General features: G+C 37.9%; 1 protein-coding gene across 3 annotated transcripts in view; it reads left to right on the forward strand.

The window, feature by feature from the left end:
- LOC119782926 (regulator of microtubule dynamics protein 2) overlaps positions 1 to 17,578 on the forward strand; it is a 57,435-nt gene that overhangs the window by 1,979 nt on the left and 37,878 nt on the right. For all 3 annotated transcript variants that reach the window (XR_005280726.1, XM_038284138.1, XM_038284137.1), the window contains exon 2: positions 2,748 to 3,209. Coding sequence is in view for 2 of the 3 variants with exons in the window: in XM_038284138.1 (XP_038140066.1) it covers positions 2,770 to 3,209 (440 nt within the window). In the remaining variant the exon portion in view is untranslated. The remainder of the gene's footprint in view (positions 1 to 2,747; positions 3,210 to 17,578) is intronic.

The raw sequence follows: 17,578 nt of genomic DNA on the forward strand, positions 1-17,578 counted from the left end.
GACAAAATATGTGACCCTCATGTATTGCAACTCTAGTGCTAGCTGTGACGGATTCTCCTCCCCAGTTATCTATCTACTAACCCTAATTTCACAGGTTTCATACCTAAATCTAATGTCACAAATTCAACACCTAATACTAAATTGACTAGATTAATACCTAAACCTAAAGAAGTCTGGTGGTAAAGGCTTTAAAGGTAGTCTTTAGATCCAAACTGCATTACACAAAAGAGTCATAGAGAATAGAAAACATTATCTTGTGTCCACAATAAAAAAAATAATAATAGGAATTTGTTATTTAAAAGTAATGGCATCTGTGATTATAGTTTAAGAATACATTTAACCATCAATGTAACATTTTGCCTGTAAAGTTCACCAGTGTGTTTAGATTGCAGATGTAAGAAAAATGGGATTTTGATCTTGGCATGGCAATAAATCCATCCAACTGTGAGGGCTCTTGTACACAGCCCTCTTCAGTTGACCCCATACATCCTATTTTTGTTTAATTGTTCTCCCAGCTTCTAGCCTGCCATTTGAAGATGCCGTTTTATTTCTGTTAAACCCATTATTTTCTTTATTTTGTTGTATGTCTGGCTTCAATGTGGTCTTGAGTACCCCTTCAATTTTGGGTAAAAGAACGTCTTTTATTTGGAGCTTTTGACAATAGCACCTTGACAAAAGCCTCATTGTTATCAGAAGGAATGTAATCCCAGGTCATGATGCAGCTGCTGCAATGTGTCACTATGTTTATTGTGTTATTTTGGTCGGTATTTTGAAGCCCTGGTCCTCAGGGCCTGCTGTCCTGAAAGCTTTAAATGCTTCCTGATTGACAAGCTTCAGGGAAACTCTGCAACTGCTACTAAAGTAATGCTATCATTTCAATCAGGGGTGCTGGAGCAGATTTGCATCTTAAAAATGAAAAACCCCATGATTTATTTATTTATTTATTTTTTTATCAGCCACTGACCTTGCCTAAGCACTTTTCTAATAACCAAGGTGATATATTTGTGATCAGCTGTGTGTGGCTCTTGTTGTTTAGACAATAAGTGTGAAACACATGACACTGCAAGCTTGTCACCATCAAGCAGCTGCAGGGCAGTGCTATAAACCCTCAGTTAGCCATTGCTTTGTGTGTTCTGCCTACTCATTTAAGCCTTCTAAATTACGTGGTGTTCCAAGGAAAAAGAAATGGGCAAAGTTCTGATCCCAAGTTAAAAAAACAAAGTTTATGCAAACAAAAACAAAACTCCTCCAAATGAAATCGATATAATTGCCTTCAATTATCGGCTAATGACTGTTTCTGTTTTTTAACCTTTAAAGTCCTAAAACAGTAGCTGCTTTTTCAGAAATACAACAAAAGCTAATGGTCTTTTTTTGTCTTTTTTTTTTTTTTTTATGTAGCATGTTCAGTTTTCTTTTGAAGTGTGAGCAATGATCTGGAATTATGTTGCGCCAAAATTTGTGCTGGGCAATAAATCGATTTTTAGTGACTAGTCAAGTTTTTGTTTATGAGGACTTTATGTTTTGATTATTTGTTTCCACCATCTGCACATTGGGCTTTCATGGCTCAGGGTAACATCAATTCATTCCTTTTTGTTTGTTGCAAAACATAATTATTTTACAAGCTTGTTTAACAGCTTGATTTCATTGCCTTTTAAATTAATAAGCACATTGTTGTCAGAAGATCAGTGGAATTTGCTGCCTATTGTTAGCATTACAAGAAAAAAAACATAGATTTCTCTCTAGAGCAATATAGGCCGAGTCTTTAAACGATTTAAAACCCGTCCAAACAAAGGTTTTAAACAGTTTTTTTTATGTTTTATGTCAATATGCATACCCAACACATTTAAAGATGGACGATATATAAATGTAAATACTTACTATGGCTTGGAAATTATTTTGCATTTACAATATAATCACAATTTAAGAAAAACGCATTTTTCAAATTCTTCTCACTCCAGCCTTTTATGTGGCTTTTATACCTTCAAAGTTGGTTTGCCTCCACAAAGAATGAAAGAGACGGCTGGCACGCAGCTATATGCATTATACCAGAAGTAAGAACAATTACATGGAAAATGTTAAGCTCCTGCTTTCAAGCTTATAAAAAACCGAATCCCAAAAGGGAAACATTTACATGATTGCGCTTAGTTCAAAGGCAAGTAGCAATAAAATCACAATTACAATACTGATTGAAAATTAACGCAATTTAGGTTTTTGGCAGAATCATTCAGCCATGAAGAAAAGCAATTTTACTAATCTGAAATGCAGTTTTTGTGGCCTTTTCCTTGACCACATTTAATGGAAACTAACACACAACATTTTTGTGGACATTGTGTTCACAAAGGAGGCTTTGGTACAGTGCATATATATTTCTTTGCATTTGTTACCATATTTAGATCATTAGAAATAAAAACAGTAGAATGATATTAACAGAGGAAAAAATAAATAAATGCAGCAGAATTGCAGAGAATCTTTATACAATAAAATCAAAATGAATGAAAAATGTCTGAGCTTAAATGTTGGAGCATGTTTCTTTTTTTGCTCCCTAAGGACAGCAACCCCAGAGTTTGTAGAGGGAAAGTTGGAAAGTACCTTAAAGTGCTCATCTCTTTTTTCCAAAAGATTTTCCCTTATGTTCTTTTTCCAGCTCTGCATGAAGCTATCTTTTATTAGATGTTTATGGCCTACTTTGTTTTGCACTATGTTTGGTTAAGCAGCTGTTGTGTGTTTCTGTTGGTTCTCTTTTCTAGGGCTTCTCTGCAGGTCTGCAGGATGGCTCAGACAGACAGCAAGGTGCTGGTCCTGGGAGCACTGGCCGGAGTGGCTGGCATCGGCCTGGCTGTTGTGTGTTACCGTAGTTTAAGGTCTGAGCGAAGACTCTCCTGGCCAGGGTTTTATCATAACCGTACCAATGAACAGGGATCCGGGCTCATGTTGGTAGACTGTCCAGGACTTCCCAGGGGTCAGGCAGAGGTCTTGGAGCGCCTAGAGGCCCTGATCCAGTGTGTATCTGAACTGAAAGAAGAGATGAAGGCGTTGAAGATGGCTCTGCCTGCTCTGCCGGACCAAGTCAGGGAGGAACTGAAGGGGCACAGCGAGGCGCGTCGAGTTGGTGCTCCTCACAGGACCGCAGCTACGAGGAGGAGAAGAGCAGCAGGTGCCGTATCACCTGCAGGGGGACAGAGCTCAGAGGATGCGGAGAGCGAGGGAGGGTGAGTTTTTCTGTGCGCAAATGTGAGCAATACATTCAAAAGTCCTTAAAAGTCTTAAAAATAGATTTACATTTTAGAAAACTAAAAGTTGCATCAAAAAATACTGCAAAAATACTGCACAAAATCAGTGCAATGAGTGCAATGCAATACCTCGACTCACCTCACCTTTTTCCACCTGGATCTCCGTTCTTTTTGGCCCTCATGTCCCTCCGTCATCGGACAAAACTCGCTCCCACTTCCTCGCCGCCTCGGCCGTATCTAGACCCACAGCGTGTAGCACAGACCACGCTTCAATATTGAGCATAAATCTAAAATGTCTGTGTAAAGCTCACATCGACACACTGCTATAAGAGTATAACCAGGAAGCGAGATAGGAGGGCAAAATAGGTTTAGCGCCACCTCAGCACGGGAGGGAGAATTACGCCCAGGAGCAAATTGATAAAAATAGACAGGATGAAAAAAAAAAAACATTAATCAATACTCTTGTGGATGTATCGATGCATCGGATCGTCGGCTGTTAGATCGATGCATTGATACAAAACAATTATAATTTACACCCCTAGTAGCTATCCAAAAATGTTTTCCAAAAATAATTTGTTCTGTAGAAGGATTGACTTTAAATGACCAAATTCTTGTTATGAACAATATCAGGTTATTGCCAACAACTTTTCTATATAGCTTTCATTAACACACAGCTGGAAGCTCCAAACCATCAAACTGTGACAGGTTTGGTTTCACAGACTTGAGATCAGTGATGATGATGATGCTTTATAATTCTAACCACAGCAAAAAAATAAATCTTTTATCATAGTTTCACAAATTTTTTGAAATAACTCTGGGCAATAAATCAATATAAATGGCTTTATTCATTTTTTTTAATGATATGACTTTTAAAATATTTATACATTATGGTCTGTAATTACAGCATTTGTCACGGACTGACCTTTGACTAGTTTTTATGTGTTTTGTTTTTTAAAGCAAGTGTTTGAAAAATTTTATATTAGAGGATTTTTTATAAATAGATCTAAAAGATAATAATTAGATATTAAGTACTTTAAACAAGATTATGGATAATTTTTTTTACTTATTTTGAACATAAACTGTCTTATTACATTGGAAAATTTGTCATACTTACTTGCTGAACTCAATAGAACAGTAAAAAAGTAAGATATAATTTTTTCAGTGTAATTATCTTAAATTTGTACAGGATTCTGCTTTGTATATTCTTGGGAGTCTTTCTGAGACTTTTATTTTGTTTATATTGATATCTAAATTGTATCATCTGCACCCAAATGTGGAAATATATCAAGGTATAAGTCTTGTTCCGGAAGTGAAGCTTTGGAGGAGGATTGTTTTGTAGTTTCAGGTTTGGGGGAATCAGAAAAAAAGTTAAGATTTGATATTAGAAGATAATAGATTGGAATATGCTTTATTGTCCTACGGTCGGGAAGTTTAGGTGTATCAGCTGCAAAGTGAAAGGCATTTGGATGAATATAGATACACACAATGATTTAAAAAAGAAAAATTGGGGGGGGGACGATCTAGAAATAAGTAAATACGTCTTGAATGAAGTGTATTTGCCCTTATTTTGAGAAGGTAAATGAAATAGTTTGCCAATGGAATGAGTATTTTTACTCTTAAAATAAGATAATTAGATAATATGCACTTGAAATAAGACAATGTAATTTTGTTTCCTTATTTCAAATGTAAATGGTCTTGTTCCATTGGCAAAATGTATCTTTTACCTCCTCAATCCAAGAACAAATGCACTTATTTTAAGAAAAAATTACTTCTCTAGATTTCCATTTTTTTCCAGTGCAGATGGAATGATGCTGAAAAATAAAGGTGAATTTATAGCATAAGCAAAAAAAAATGCTGTACAGTTATAAAAAGCAAACTAAGATTAAATAAATGCATCTGAGGGCATGACTAGAAAAAAAAATTTAAGATAACATTTATGCATATTTATGAAAAGACAGCAACAGAATATCTACAACAATTGAACATTTGTGCATAAGCAGCAGGGATGTAAACACCTGGAAGTGGTGGTTATAAAGTCTTAAAACCTGCTGGGCAGGAGGATCTGCAATGACAATACTTTGTGCACCTAGTACGTATTTAAAATCTCACAGAAACGACTTTCTAAAAAGGTCATAAAGAGTAGTTTAAATAAAAACATCTGTTTATGATGGGGAATTAGTGTCATTACACAGTCCGTCCACCAGTCTCCACTGTTGCTGCAGCTGAATGTTTTAACTTTAAAGCAGCTCTAAAGTAACCATGGATGCTTTTTGTCTTCTATAATAGGTCTGTATAAAGCTGCTCATACCTCTTATCTATACAGCAGTTTTATACAAACGTATAATAAAAGTTTTGTTAAATCATTAATACATTTAGTCAAATAGTTTCCACAAACGTAAAACTTTTTTTGGGATATTAATGAAACCCTACATAAAAAACATTGACATTACCAACCCCATATTTATTGATTATGTGAGAAATTATAACTTCTTCTGTTAATTTCCACTTGTTTATTTGGTATAAGAAGGAAATGGATTTGTCGTCCGTACCTGTGGAACCAGTTTGTTGGTTTCATATTTCAGATTAAACTCTGACACATTTCTGCAGGATAGAAACGGCAAACTTATCAAGCTGCTTCTTTAACCTGGAGCCAGAACCTTGAACCTATGCCAGCCTTAGATAAAGTAAACAACAGACAATTTTTCTTTTTGAATTGGCTCCCTTTGAAAGGCCATTCTTAGGAAAACAAACACCGGCAGTAAAATGACACAGATTAATCCAAGGTCTAAGTGCAGGATTGGAGTGTCGCTTGTGCATGACACTCTTCTCTCGTTTCAGTGCAAACTATAAACTATTTACAGCTGCAAAACCAAGAGAAGACATCGGAAACATGATGAACACCTGGTACATCTTTCATGATAATTAGACAGTTTGTGCAATTAGCCCTGAGATAAATCATGTAGACTGCCAAATCAGCGTTATTACCATCATAACCACACTCTTTGTTTGGTATGCACAGAGGCTCAGATCAGATCTGTGTAATTACCGCCCAACCCTGTTTGTGGGGAAGGTTGACCAGATGCATTTGAGGAGCACATTTTTTTTATGACTGTAATTAGCATAAAATAGGTCAAATAAATAGGATCTACAGATTAGGGCTGCAACTAACGATTATTTTAAAAATCGATGAATCGGCCGATTATTTTTTCGATTAATCGATGAATCGGACAAAAAAAAAATTTTTATATTAACCTCTTTATTCCAAAATAAACATTTTAGACAGAACAAACAAGCACACAAGTACAGGTTGCTCATTAACTGTACTGGTGCAATATGAAAAATAAATGTTTGTGTAAAAACTACGCAAACTTACATGAGAAATGTAGCTGTACATCCACAAAATATAGGCTACTTTGGTTCATAAAGCGCAAAAAGAGACAGGCATTTTTGTTTTTTAAAGCCCCTAAGGGGTTCAACAATAGGTCCCCCCATTTCAAGAAATGAGTTTTTTTTAGACTAGAAGAGTTCTGCCTTTTAAGACAGGAAAGTATAGCAGTTAAAGTTGCTGCTTGAGAAAATACTGAACCATAGAGATAAAAATAGCCCTGTGATTCAAATTATAAATTGTATTTGGAATAAAAATGAGAGAACTAGGGGTGGTAAAAAAACACTTCCTCCAAAGACAGATATTTACATGGGAATGTGGCAGATAATTAATTGACATATTACTGATCTTGCTGGATTTTGTTCTGCTTTACTTCCATAAATTGCAGGATCTTCTTTTCTTTATCTTTGCCAGAAGATTTAAACTTTAAAAGCCTTGCCCTCATAATTTGCAAGTTAATTTATTTATAAAGAAAATATAAACGCTGCTTAAACAAATGTAAATGAAATTAAAAGTAAAATAAGTAGCCAACCTTATCCCTGTCTGTAACCTACTAACAAGGTAAGGAAAGCATCAGATGAGCTACCTGAGAAACTAACGTTACGTTTCCCCACTTTAAAACCAAACAAACATGGTTACTCATCCTGCTGATCAGCTCTCTTCACTGCCATCGAAGGCTCCAAAGTGTTTTCTTTTCAGGTGCTGCGTCATAACAGTGGTGCTTCCGTGCCATGTTAATTTCTTTTGAAAAAAGTTGCATGTTATCACTTTTTTCACTTTACAAAGCGCAGGCTATTTTAATTATTGTGATCAATTTGCGCCGTCAATCCCGGCGCATGCGCGCTTCATTTGCAGTCTGGACGCTGAGGGTAAACTCCTCACTAAAATCCTGCGGCTCTGACTGCCGCGCTGAGAGGGATTCCTGTGGGAGAGGGAGAAAGGCGTTGGGATGGGGGAGGCGCCCCACGGCAGGCAAAAGCCGCCAGTGACACCGTAAAAAGTCGCCAGATTTGTCGCTAGTCGCTTTTTTGAAAAATAGTCGCTGGAGGGGTCTGAAAAGTCGCTGAGTTGGCAACACTGCAACTGCGGCGCTGACTCGCTCCGCCATATTTTTTTTTCTTCCCCCGGATGACGGCGGCGGCGGATGACGCATTAATCGCGCGACACAACTAATCGATGATTAAATTCGTTGCCAACGCTTTTAAAAGTCGATTTTTATCGATTTTATCGATTCGTTGTTGCAGCCCTACTACAGATAGTACTGCATAGGGCTGCACCATCTTCACTGCAATATCAGTGTGCGCAGGATTTTCCCATCCCAAAGGACCTTTTGAGCTGTTGGCCAAAACGTCTAAGTGTTATTGACATGAATTTCACACGCTAAAGGAATGATAAAGGACTGCTGAAGACATGTATGATTATCGCAGTAAGGGCCGGATCTATCAAAGGTTTGCATGTATAAAAACGTGAGCTATTTCACTGCGCACGCTAAAAAATGTACAAACTGATCTATCAACAGCGTGCTAAAAGGATTTGGTCTTTAAAACGTGCTAAATAGCGCCTCTTATCCATTTAGTACTTTTTCTGCAATGAATGTGCAATATGGGGCGTTTACACGCAAAAGTGCGTCTTGTGGGAGGAGAACATGTAAATATATTAATTTAGCACTCGCAAAGTGATTTATTAAAACTGAAAGCAATTTTGCTCACGGTATCTGACTCTATATTTAACACGTTTCAAAAGAAGGTGCAAATGGTCTGTATGCGTAATTGCGCACACGTGGCAGCGGTTATTGTTGCAAGAAGGAGACATGGAATGAAGCAAGGAGACGCAGAGAACGCATTTTTTCACTCCGTGTGAATATTTTTGCAATGAAGGAGGAAGCGATCATCAAAACATATTGTTTATCCAGCATTGCCATTTTGGAGCTGTTGGGGGAACTCCGAATGGATTTGGAGCCAGCCACAAGGAGGACCCACGCAATACCCCGGATATCACAAAACTCCTTGCAACATTGCACTTTTTTGCATCTGGGATCTCCCAATCTCGTTTTTCAGAAGTGCTGTCCGACGTTCTAAATGCCATGTCGCCCTGACGCCCTACCGGAGAACCCCGACCTCTGCGCCTGTGGAGCAACATGCCAATGCTGCGGGGATGCGTACGCGCAGTCATCTCATCCACAGTCCCATTGTGAGCCATTTGGTATGTGCATTTTTCTACAGGCCAATACAAAACACCGGGTTTTATTTTGTTTTTTTTACTGCAGTGAAGTAGAATAATATATATATATATATATATATATATATATATATATATATATATATATATATATATATATATATATTTTTTTTTTTTTTTTTTTTTGGAGGGGTTGGGGGTGTCACTGTAAGATAAAAATTTCTTAATGCACTAGTTTGCACAAACTACAAACTACTTTGCCGCAAACCACAAAACGCGCAAAACCATCATTTAAATAGGGCGTCTCCAACAGTTTTGCACCTGCCACCAGTTACGCAATCGCTCTTGTTTAATCACCCGCAAACCATGGTTAAGCCTCTCGCGCAAAATTCCAGTTTGCGAGCGCAAATTACTGCACGCAAAATTGGATCTTGATAAATCCGGCCCTAAATGCTGAAGGGTACAGAGGGATGGACGTATGCGAGAATGAGAGGCGTATATCACATACTAGCATTATCCCATCACACGATTTCCTAATACTGTGCAGCCATTGTTACGCATAGTTATCAGTTATTGGTCATTTATATAAAAAGTATTGAAATAAGGTTTTTATTAGTGAGAGAACTTGTCAAATCTAATGTTTTATTTCATTTTATTTGTATAATTACAAAACAATTGAACCATAGGCAATGATATGTATTGGAATGGATTCAGTTCATTGATATGGATGCATATTTATCATTTACATTCTTATATATCTTATTGTCCAGTCTGTATATTATTATAGATAAAGTATAAAGAAAAAATGAATACATGGGAGGGATATGAAAAAACCTCTTCTTTTGACTTTTTTTTTTGAAGATTAAGCTCTAATGATAAGTTTTGATGATCTTTTATAGATTAAGTGTTTTGGGTTTTCTGTTATTGTTTCTTTTAGCAAAATAGTTTTGAAAATAAATACAATACATTATTAAAAACTAAATAAAATCAATACATATCGTATTGCTCAAATCACTCCATGTATACTGGGTTTAAACCAAGTTCCCAGTAACTTGAAAAGCACCTTGTGCATGTGGTTAGGTATGGTGAGGACATTGAAAATGGGTCGTCTCTGGAGCATTTAGCAGAATGATGTTGCAAAATATTTGGCCAAATCAGGTCAGAAATGATTCTCCGGACATTAGAGCACAAAATCTTTTTCCATGGCTTAAATCTAGTAGAAAATCTGTGGGTTTAGATCATCTGCTAAGATTGACAAATGATCAGAGATGTGTCTCTCTGCGTTCTAACCTCATGTATTATTAGCAGACTAAGTTCTGTCCTGTTGGCAGGAAGTGGTTTTAAAAGGTAATAGTAAAGCTTTCACCAGTTGTGGTTACAAAAATGTTTGATTGATTTCTTTATGATAGATAAACACCTTTCAGCACTGTTTACATCACTTCCCCATTAAAGTTGCATAACCTGATTTAAGCTGGGCGTTTCCTAAACCTGTATGCGGACTCTGGTAGTTTTAACAGGTGTTAGCGGAAGGTGCGAGACGGAAGGTGGGTGTATAAAAGTGTCATCTTTAATATTGCGTAACCATATTTGGTTTAAGTGAGTGAGCAAATGGAACCGACTGGTAGGTTAAGTTAGAGCCGGTGGCAACACCAGATACACTTAATTACAGTGTAGGTTGTTCTGCTTTAAAAGAAATCACAAAACATACACACCTCTCAAGATTAAAGAGCCTTTTCTGCCGCTCTGTCATTTTATATGAACGGTTTAGGTGTGTGAGCAGTGATCAAAGTGCAGCACCCAAGGGACTAGCACTGTTTCCCTCCAAAAACCAGTTTGCATCTCTAATCCTTGCATGTGTTTATGAGATCTTTGTGTGTGCTCTGCTAGCTGATCTGTGAAATATTTATTAACCGGAGCCCAATACTGAGCTTTGGGTTAAAGTTTGGTTAAAGGTTAGTTTAGCGTTAACAGAAGAGGATTAGAGCCACTGAAAAAGAAACAAAAAACTTTTTTCTCAGAATTCTGACTTTAATCTCAGAATTCTGACTTTTTTTCACAAAATTCTGACTTTTTTCCTCAGAATTCTGACTTTTTTCCTCAGAATTCTGACTTTTTTCCTCAGAATTCTGACTTTTTTCCTCAGAATTCTGACTTTTTTCCTCGGAATTCTGACTTTTTTCCTCGGAATTCTGACTTTTTTCCTCGGAATTCTGACTTTTTTCCTCGGAATTCTGATTTTTTTTCTCTCGGAATTTTGACTTTTTTTTCCGGAATTTTGACAATTTCCTCTCGGAATTTTGACCTTTTTCTCTCGGAATTTTGACTTTTTTTCTCAGAATTTTGACTTTTTTCTCAGAATTTTAACTTCAATCTCAGAATTTTGACTTTAATCTCAGAATTCTGACTTTTTTTTCTCAGAATTCTGATTTTAATCTCAGAATCTTGACTTTTTTTCTCATAATTCTGAGTAAAAAGTCAAAATTCTGACTTTCATCTCAGAATTTTGACTTTTTTTCCCATATTAAACTGAAATAAAATTTTTAAATCAGTTAACTTTTTTTTTATTTTTTCTGTGGCCCTAATACTCTTCCATAGAAGCCAAACCTTATGAGAAAGAAAAAGATTTTTTTATAAGTTTGTGAAACCTTTATGTCATGGCAGCAGATTACCAACAGGGGGCGTCAGTGAAGTGAGGAACAGTGCCATGAACAGCAGCAGGCTGTGCTGATGCTGAGCATGATACATGTGCATGAATGGTTCAAAGCATGACTTTATTACACTCTGGGAGCAATAAACTTTACAAGCTTAATGGTTTTTCAAGCAGTTTTTTTTCTACTGTTTTTTTTTTTTTTTTGTCATCTTAAGAAAAAATAGAATTATTTTATCATTTTACTTTGTCCTGCATGTTTACAGAAATCTTTCATCTCTGACCAGTACTGGCTAGACAGCCTTACTGCTGGCTCAAGATGAAGATCAGTTCTGCAGAGCTGTAACGGTAGCTGTTAATCCCCCCCCCCCCCCCCCCCCCCCCCCCCCTCAAAGGGCCACAGTGACTCTCTCAGGGCTCCCTCTCTGCACGTAAGGAGTCCCATCAATCATGCTGCCTGTGAGCCAAGCTGTCGGAGGCCTCATTTGAAGGCGTCTTGTAGGAACTTGTAATTCATTAAACAGTTCCAGGTGAGTTTATTTGGATCACGTCGCCGAAGCTTAAGGACATTACCACCTTTTTTAGCACTTTCCAAAAAAGAAAAATAAGAGGTATTTCTAACACGGGAGGATTGTTGATTTAAGCAGAGTTTTGTTTTTGTGTTGGACAAGCCTATTCAGCACTGGGATATGTTAAGAAGGAGAAAAAGATGCTCATTGTCTGCTTTGTGATTAAAAGCTTTAGTCGAACTTCCACATGACGTCATTCCAGCTCCGCTCCACACCTGTCGGCTGCATTGACATTCACCTCCGTATCCTAGGATTAATATGAGGCTCTCAGCTAAAATAAATGCATTTATTCGCTTTAGCAGGGAACTGTCAGAAGTGTCTGGCCAAGTCAGGAGCTGGATTTGATGCGTTTCATCTCCCACCCCCTTTTTTCCAGCTTTCTTTAGAGGTTATATTGATTACATACCTGTAATTTAAATGTGTATGATAGTAAACTGTTTTAATAAATACATTTTATTAATAAATTATATGAGAAAGATTATTATCAGACACAGAACAATGACAACCGCACGGGGTTGTTTTACTACTTCAGTGTTCGTCAAAGTTAGGACTGCTACAGTAACTACAGATGTTTCGAATCAGAACCTTCAAGTGATTCTAAGTAATATCAGGTGATACTTCTTAAATTATTATATTCATTTAAAAGCTAATTTTGCAGTCATACATGACTTTTAATTGAGATTCGTGGTGCACTGATAGCAGTATCAGGCGGGCCCCCGATCCAGCACTAAAATGGTGGTATCGGTATCGGCGATGACCAATAAATAGGGCTCTGATACCGTTGATGAAGATTCTCAGTCATCCAGGTCATAGTCATTCCGTAAAAGTTCAAAAAAATTCACTGGACTTGGTTTTCAAGATTTGAAGACGTTTCGCCACCTCTCCAGGAAGCTTTCTCAATTCAAATGTCTGCATCCCTAGTGAGTTTGAGTCTTATATAGTCAAGGCCTTGTATTGCTTGGAAACATGCAAACGGTAACCGATGAGTAGGTCGTTAGGTTCCATTGTTAGCCTGTAATATCCGAAACCTGTCTATGATTCTGAAGGTCGTCGTTAAAGGGGGGATTGTCTCCTGTCATACCTAAAACCTGTCTATGATTGTTAAGGGTCGTCGTTAAGGAGGTATTGTTCACCGGCTGGAGCGGGTATGTGCTTTGTTCCTCTGTGATGGGGTGGGGGGTGTGGTGATATCTGGAGGGGATCATCTCTATAACTGAATTGTACTTTTTTGGAAGCTAGAATCTGAGTCCAACACCTCTGTTTAAAGTTGTTTTTTTCTCTCTTAACATAGATACCATTTTGAGAGCCAAAAGTTTATTCAACTATTGTCACCCATTCCAGGTAGGCAATAAAAAGTTCTACTGGATTCATTTTGTATTAGTCTTTTTCCTGCTTCACAAAGGTAGGCAGCAGCTTGACAAAGCTATAATGGCAATTATTTTACATCCAAGTAGTATGCAGTTCTTCATATATACACACACATATATTTCAAACAGATGGTATTGGTAACGGTCGATTCCGCACAGCCAAGTATCGGAATTGAGGCCAAAATATGGCATCGGCAAAACACTAATTAAGATGCAGTAGTAAAACGATTAGTTGATCCCCTGTTGATTTTTGCTTCATAAAAAAGGAGCTCTCTTATGAAAAAGAAGTCTCTAATTTTTTTTAATGTCAAGAGACTCATTCCATAAAAATTTAAAAAATATCCACTGGACTTGGTTTCCAAGATTTGAAGACGTTTCGCCACCTCTCCAGGAAGCTTTCTCAATTCAAATGTCTGGATCCGCAGTGAGTTTGAGTCTTATATAGACAAAGCCTTGTATCGCTTGGAAGCATGCAAATGGTAACCGATGAGTGGGTCGTTTGGTTCCATCAATGGAACCAAACGACCCACTCATCGGTTACCATTTGCATGTTTCCAAGCGATACAAGGCTTTGTCTATATAAGGCCCCGTCCACACGAAGCCAAACCCTGGCCTAAACGCACAAATTTTTCACCAAACCAGCCTCTCATCCATAAGAAGCCGGCGTTTAGGGGGTCTTTTTTTTATTAAGCCTTCAGAGTGGGAAGATTTTGAAACGCCGTTTTCGCGTTTCCATCTTTAAACTCTAACCGCATTTTTTTTCTTACACGCATGCGTCATAACGTCGCCTCTAAACACGCATGCGCGACACAGTATCACAACAACAATGGCGCCGTACTGTGTTGAATGGTTGCTGCTCATGCTACTCACCCTGCTGTCGGGCTTACAACAGAATCTTCTTCTTCTGGAATATCTCTAGGAAGAACAGAGCAATATCGACGACATAGTTCATCACCTCAATTTGACTGAACCACGAAAATGGACCCGCTGGGCAACCATGTATAAATATTAGTCCACATGCCCAACATTTTGTCGCCTGTTTTTGCTTTGGCACCACAGCGCCACTTACAGGCCTGGCATACATTTTGCAGCGTTTTCATGCATTTGTGTGGACGATCACATTTATTTTACGTCTCCGTCTTTACGACAAACGTTCTGGAAAATATTAGCATTTCGTGTTCGTTTTGACTTCGTGTAGACGGGGCCTAAGACTCAAACTCACTGCGGATCCAGACATTTGAATTGAGAAAGCTTCCTGGAGAGGTGGCGAAACGTCTTCAAATCTTGGAAACCAAGTCCAGTGGATATTTTTTTTATTTTTACGGAATGACTATGACCTGGATGACTGAGAACCTTCATCAGCATACGTCAAGAGACTCACAACCAAAGATGAACAAAAGGCACATTAAGCAAATCATGACCAAGTATGTTGGCGAAACCATTGTTGCCTATCACAACAGGGCCCAAGAAACCTGAGTTTTGGCAAAATAATATAATTATCCCCCTTGCTACATCATTTGCTGCGATTAGCTGCAATTTCGGTTTCATTTGAACAGTTATGCCAACATTACCGTCATCACCACCTGGTCCAGCAGAACCTTACCGTCAAAGTGAAGTAGATCTAAAAGTCACTAACGTCTATCTGCCTGAAATGTGGAATGAAGACATTTATAAGGTTTTCAAATACCACTTATGTGTTATTATTAGTAGAAGAACTACATTTTGTTTTTAATTTAGTTATCCTTGTTGAAATTAACATTGCTTTGATGCGTAAACCTTCGAACTAGTAACTTAGTAGGTAAGCATTGCCAGCTGATATTGTGTTTTTATTGCATTTTGCCCCTAAAGCAGATATCATCTGTCATTTCCTCGTGCTATTTTCATTAACACACATTTACGCACATCTTTCATGGAAATTGTTTACAGAAGCTATTTTTGGACTAAAATTTCCCTACATCAAAACAAAAGCTCTATTTATAGCTTTAGCTGTAAATAGTTGTGCAGTAGAGTCGAAACTGGCAGCAAAACTCGCAATAAAATGCAGCCTTCATTGCTGGCTTATAATGTCATTGTGTGTGTGTAAAATAGGTGACAGCTTTGTTTTATTGATTCAGCTGTAGCGGGGAAAACCATCCATGATGCTGTCATTTAGATGATTCAGCAGCACCGAGAGTGGGAGCTCGCCCCGGAGAAGAATTCCTGAAAAGCTTTCAGGAGGGATGGAGGCTAAATAACTGGATCCTCTCCAGTCAGCCAGGCATTGTTTAAAAGCAGCCTTTCATCAATCCTGTAAGCAGGCGATGAATAAGCCGGACCACATTTTCCCAGGCCCAGAAATGTTGGGATGGTAACTGTTGTTTGTTTTAGAAAGAGTAACCGCAGAGACTGGGACTGCTAAGCTCTGTGAAGACTAATTCCCAGCGCCTGTTGAAATTGAAGCACTTCTGATCTTTAACTTTTTACAATTGTTGGTATTCAGATGTGGCATTATAAATGCCTTCTTGTGTCTAAATACAGAGGGGGGAAAAAACGTTTTTTATTCAAGAACTAAAAAATTCAGAGCTTCTACAAAAATAAAAACATCAGGAATAAATCCCACTTGAGGCTGAAAATCACAATACAGAGAATCATTCTGTTAGATTTGTATATTCAAAAAAAAAAAGCTATAGTAAGTAAAACAAAATCTTTTACAAAATTACCCACAGGTAGCCTGATAAACCAGACTAAATGTGAGATTAAATGTGTAATATAGTCTAGCCCCGATGAATGAAAGACATCGGAAGATTGTTGATGAGAACAACCCGTTGTCTTTCAAACCATGTCTGTCCCTATTGGCCAACGCTCTGACCAATGAGCGCAACTGACTGTGACGTAGTAAGCGCGACAGAAAGCTGGTGGGGTAGCGTAAACAAACAGCCTGTCGGTAAAACGGCGAATACGTCCTTCTTAAAAACGAACGAGCTCAGAGCCTCTTCCTGCTCACGTTTCAACGAAAAGTCTAATCCTTCCAAAACCGATTCCAAAGCAAAGTCTAAGGAGAACTGTTCAATAAATGTTGCCATCTTTCTTGGCATTGTTCGAGGCTAGACCACTCGTAGCCAAAAGTGATTTAGGCCGCTGGCAGGAGGGGCTAGTTTACTAAGCTAAACCACAGGGTTTATTTCTTTAATTTTGTAAACCTAAAATTTAGAAATCTCAGAAAACAAGAATAATGAATCCGTAAAATATACCTTAAAGGAATAGTACACCCAAAACATGATTAGCCTTCATTTTCTACTCACCCCCATGCTGAACAACACTCTGGAGTACTTTTTTGATATCTCAAATGCATCTGGAGATCTGGGAGGCTTCTTGCTGTGTGCTGACATTCAAATAATGGAGGTCTATGGCGCCCGAGGCAGAAAGGTCCATAAAAGTCCACAAAAAACATGTCAATATTCCTCCATACTGCTCGTCCAATGTATTCCAAGTGTCCTGAGTGGGTAGCGTCCATAATTTACTCGAAACAAAGTCATTTAGAATGTTTTTAGAGCATAAACAGTAGTGTATAGGATTTCCTAAAAGCGTGCGCCTGCGAGTTCACGAGTCTACGGAAACCGCAGCAGACTAAACCAGACGAAAGTGAAATAGCCTCCATTATTTGAATGTCAGCCGACAGCAAGAAGCCTCCCAGATCTCCAGATGCATTTGAGATATCAAAAAAGTACTCCAGAGTGTTGTTCAGCATGGGGGTGAGTAGAAAATGAAGGCTAATCATGTTTTGGGTGTACTATTCCTTAAAGCATATAAATGTGTGTCTCCTTTTGCATGAATTACTGCACCAATGCAGCACGGTATGGAACGGCTAGTCTTGAAGACGGGTTGCTTTGACAGCAGCCTTAAGCTTGCTTGGTTTGTTGGCTTTGGTTGCTTAGAATTCAATTCGATTCAAAATGGATGAAAGATTTCCTGTAGGGGTCTGTGTTGCACCGGTTCTGGAGAAGCCTCTGACTGAAGAAACTCCATTGTTGATTAACAGTGTAAAAAGGATGATGCTGTCCATAATGCTCTTTATTTTATCCACTGGATACATTTTTTAGGGATGTAAACAGATATAAAAAGAAATTAATAGAAAAAAGGTTGTAATTTTATTAGTAGCTTTCTGGAAGTTTGCTTGTTTTGTAAGGCTAAATCAGATGTTATCTAGATTTTACAGTCTGTAA

Source organism: Cyprinodon tularosa, unplaced genomic scaffold (assembly GCF_016077235.1).
Source record: "Cyprinodon tularosa strain WSP-4 unplaced genomic scaffold, ASM1607723v1 ctg199, whole genome shotgun sequence".
Taxonomy (NCBI): Eukaryota; Metazoa; Chordata; class Actinopteri; order Cyprinodontiformes; family Cyprinodontidae; genus Cyprinodon; species Cyprinodon tularosa.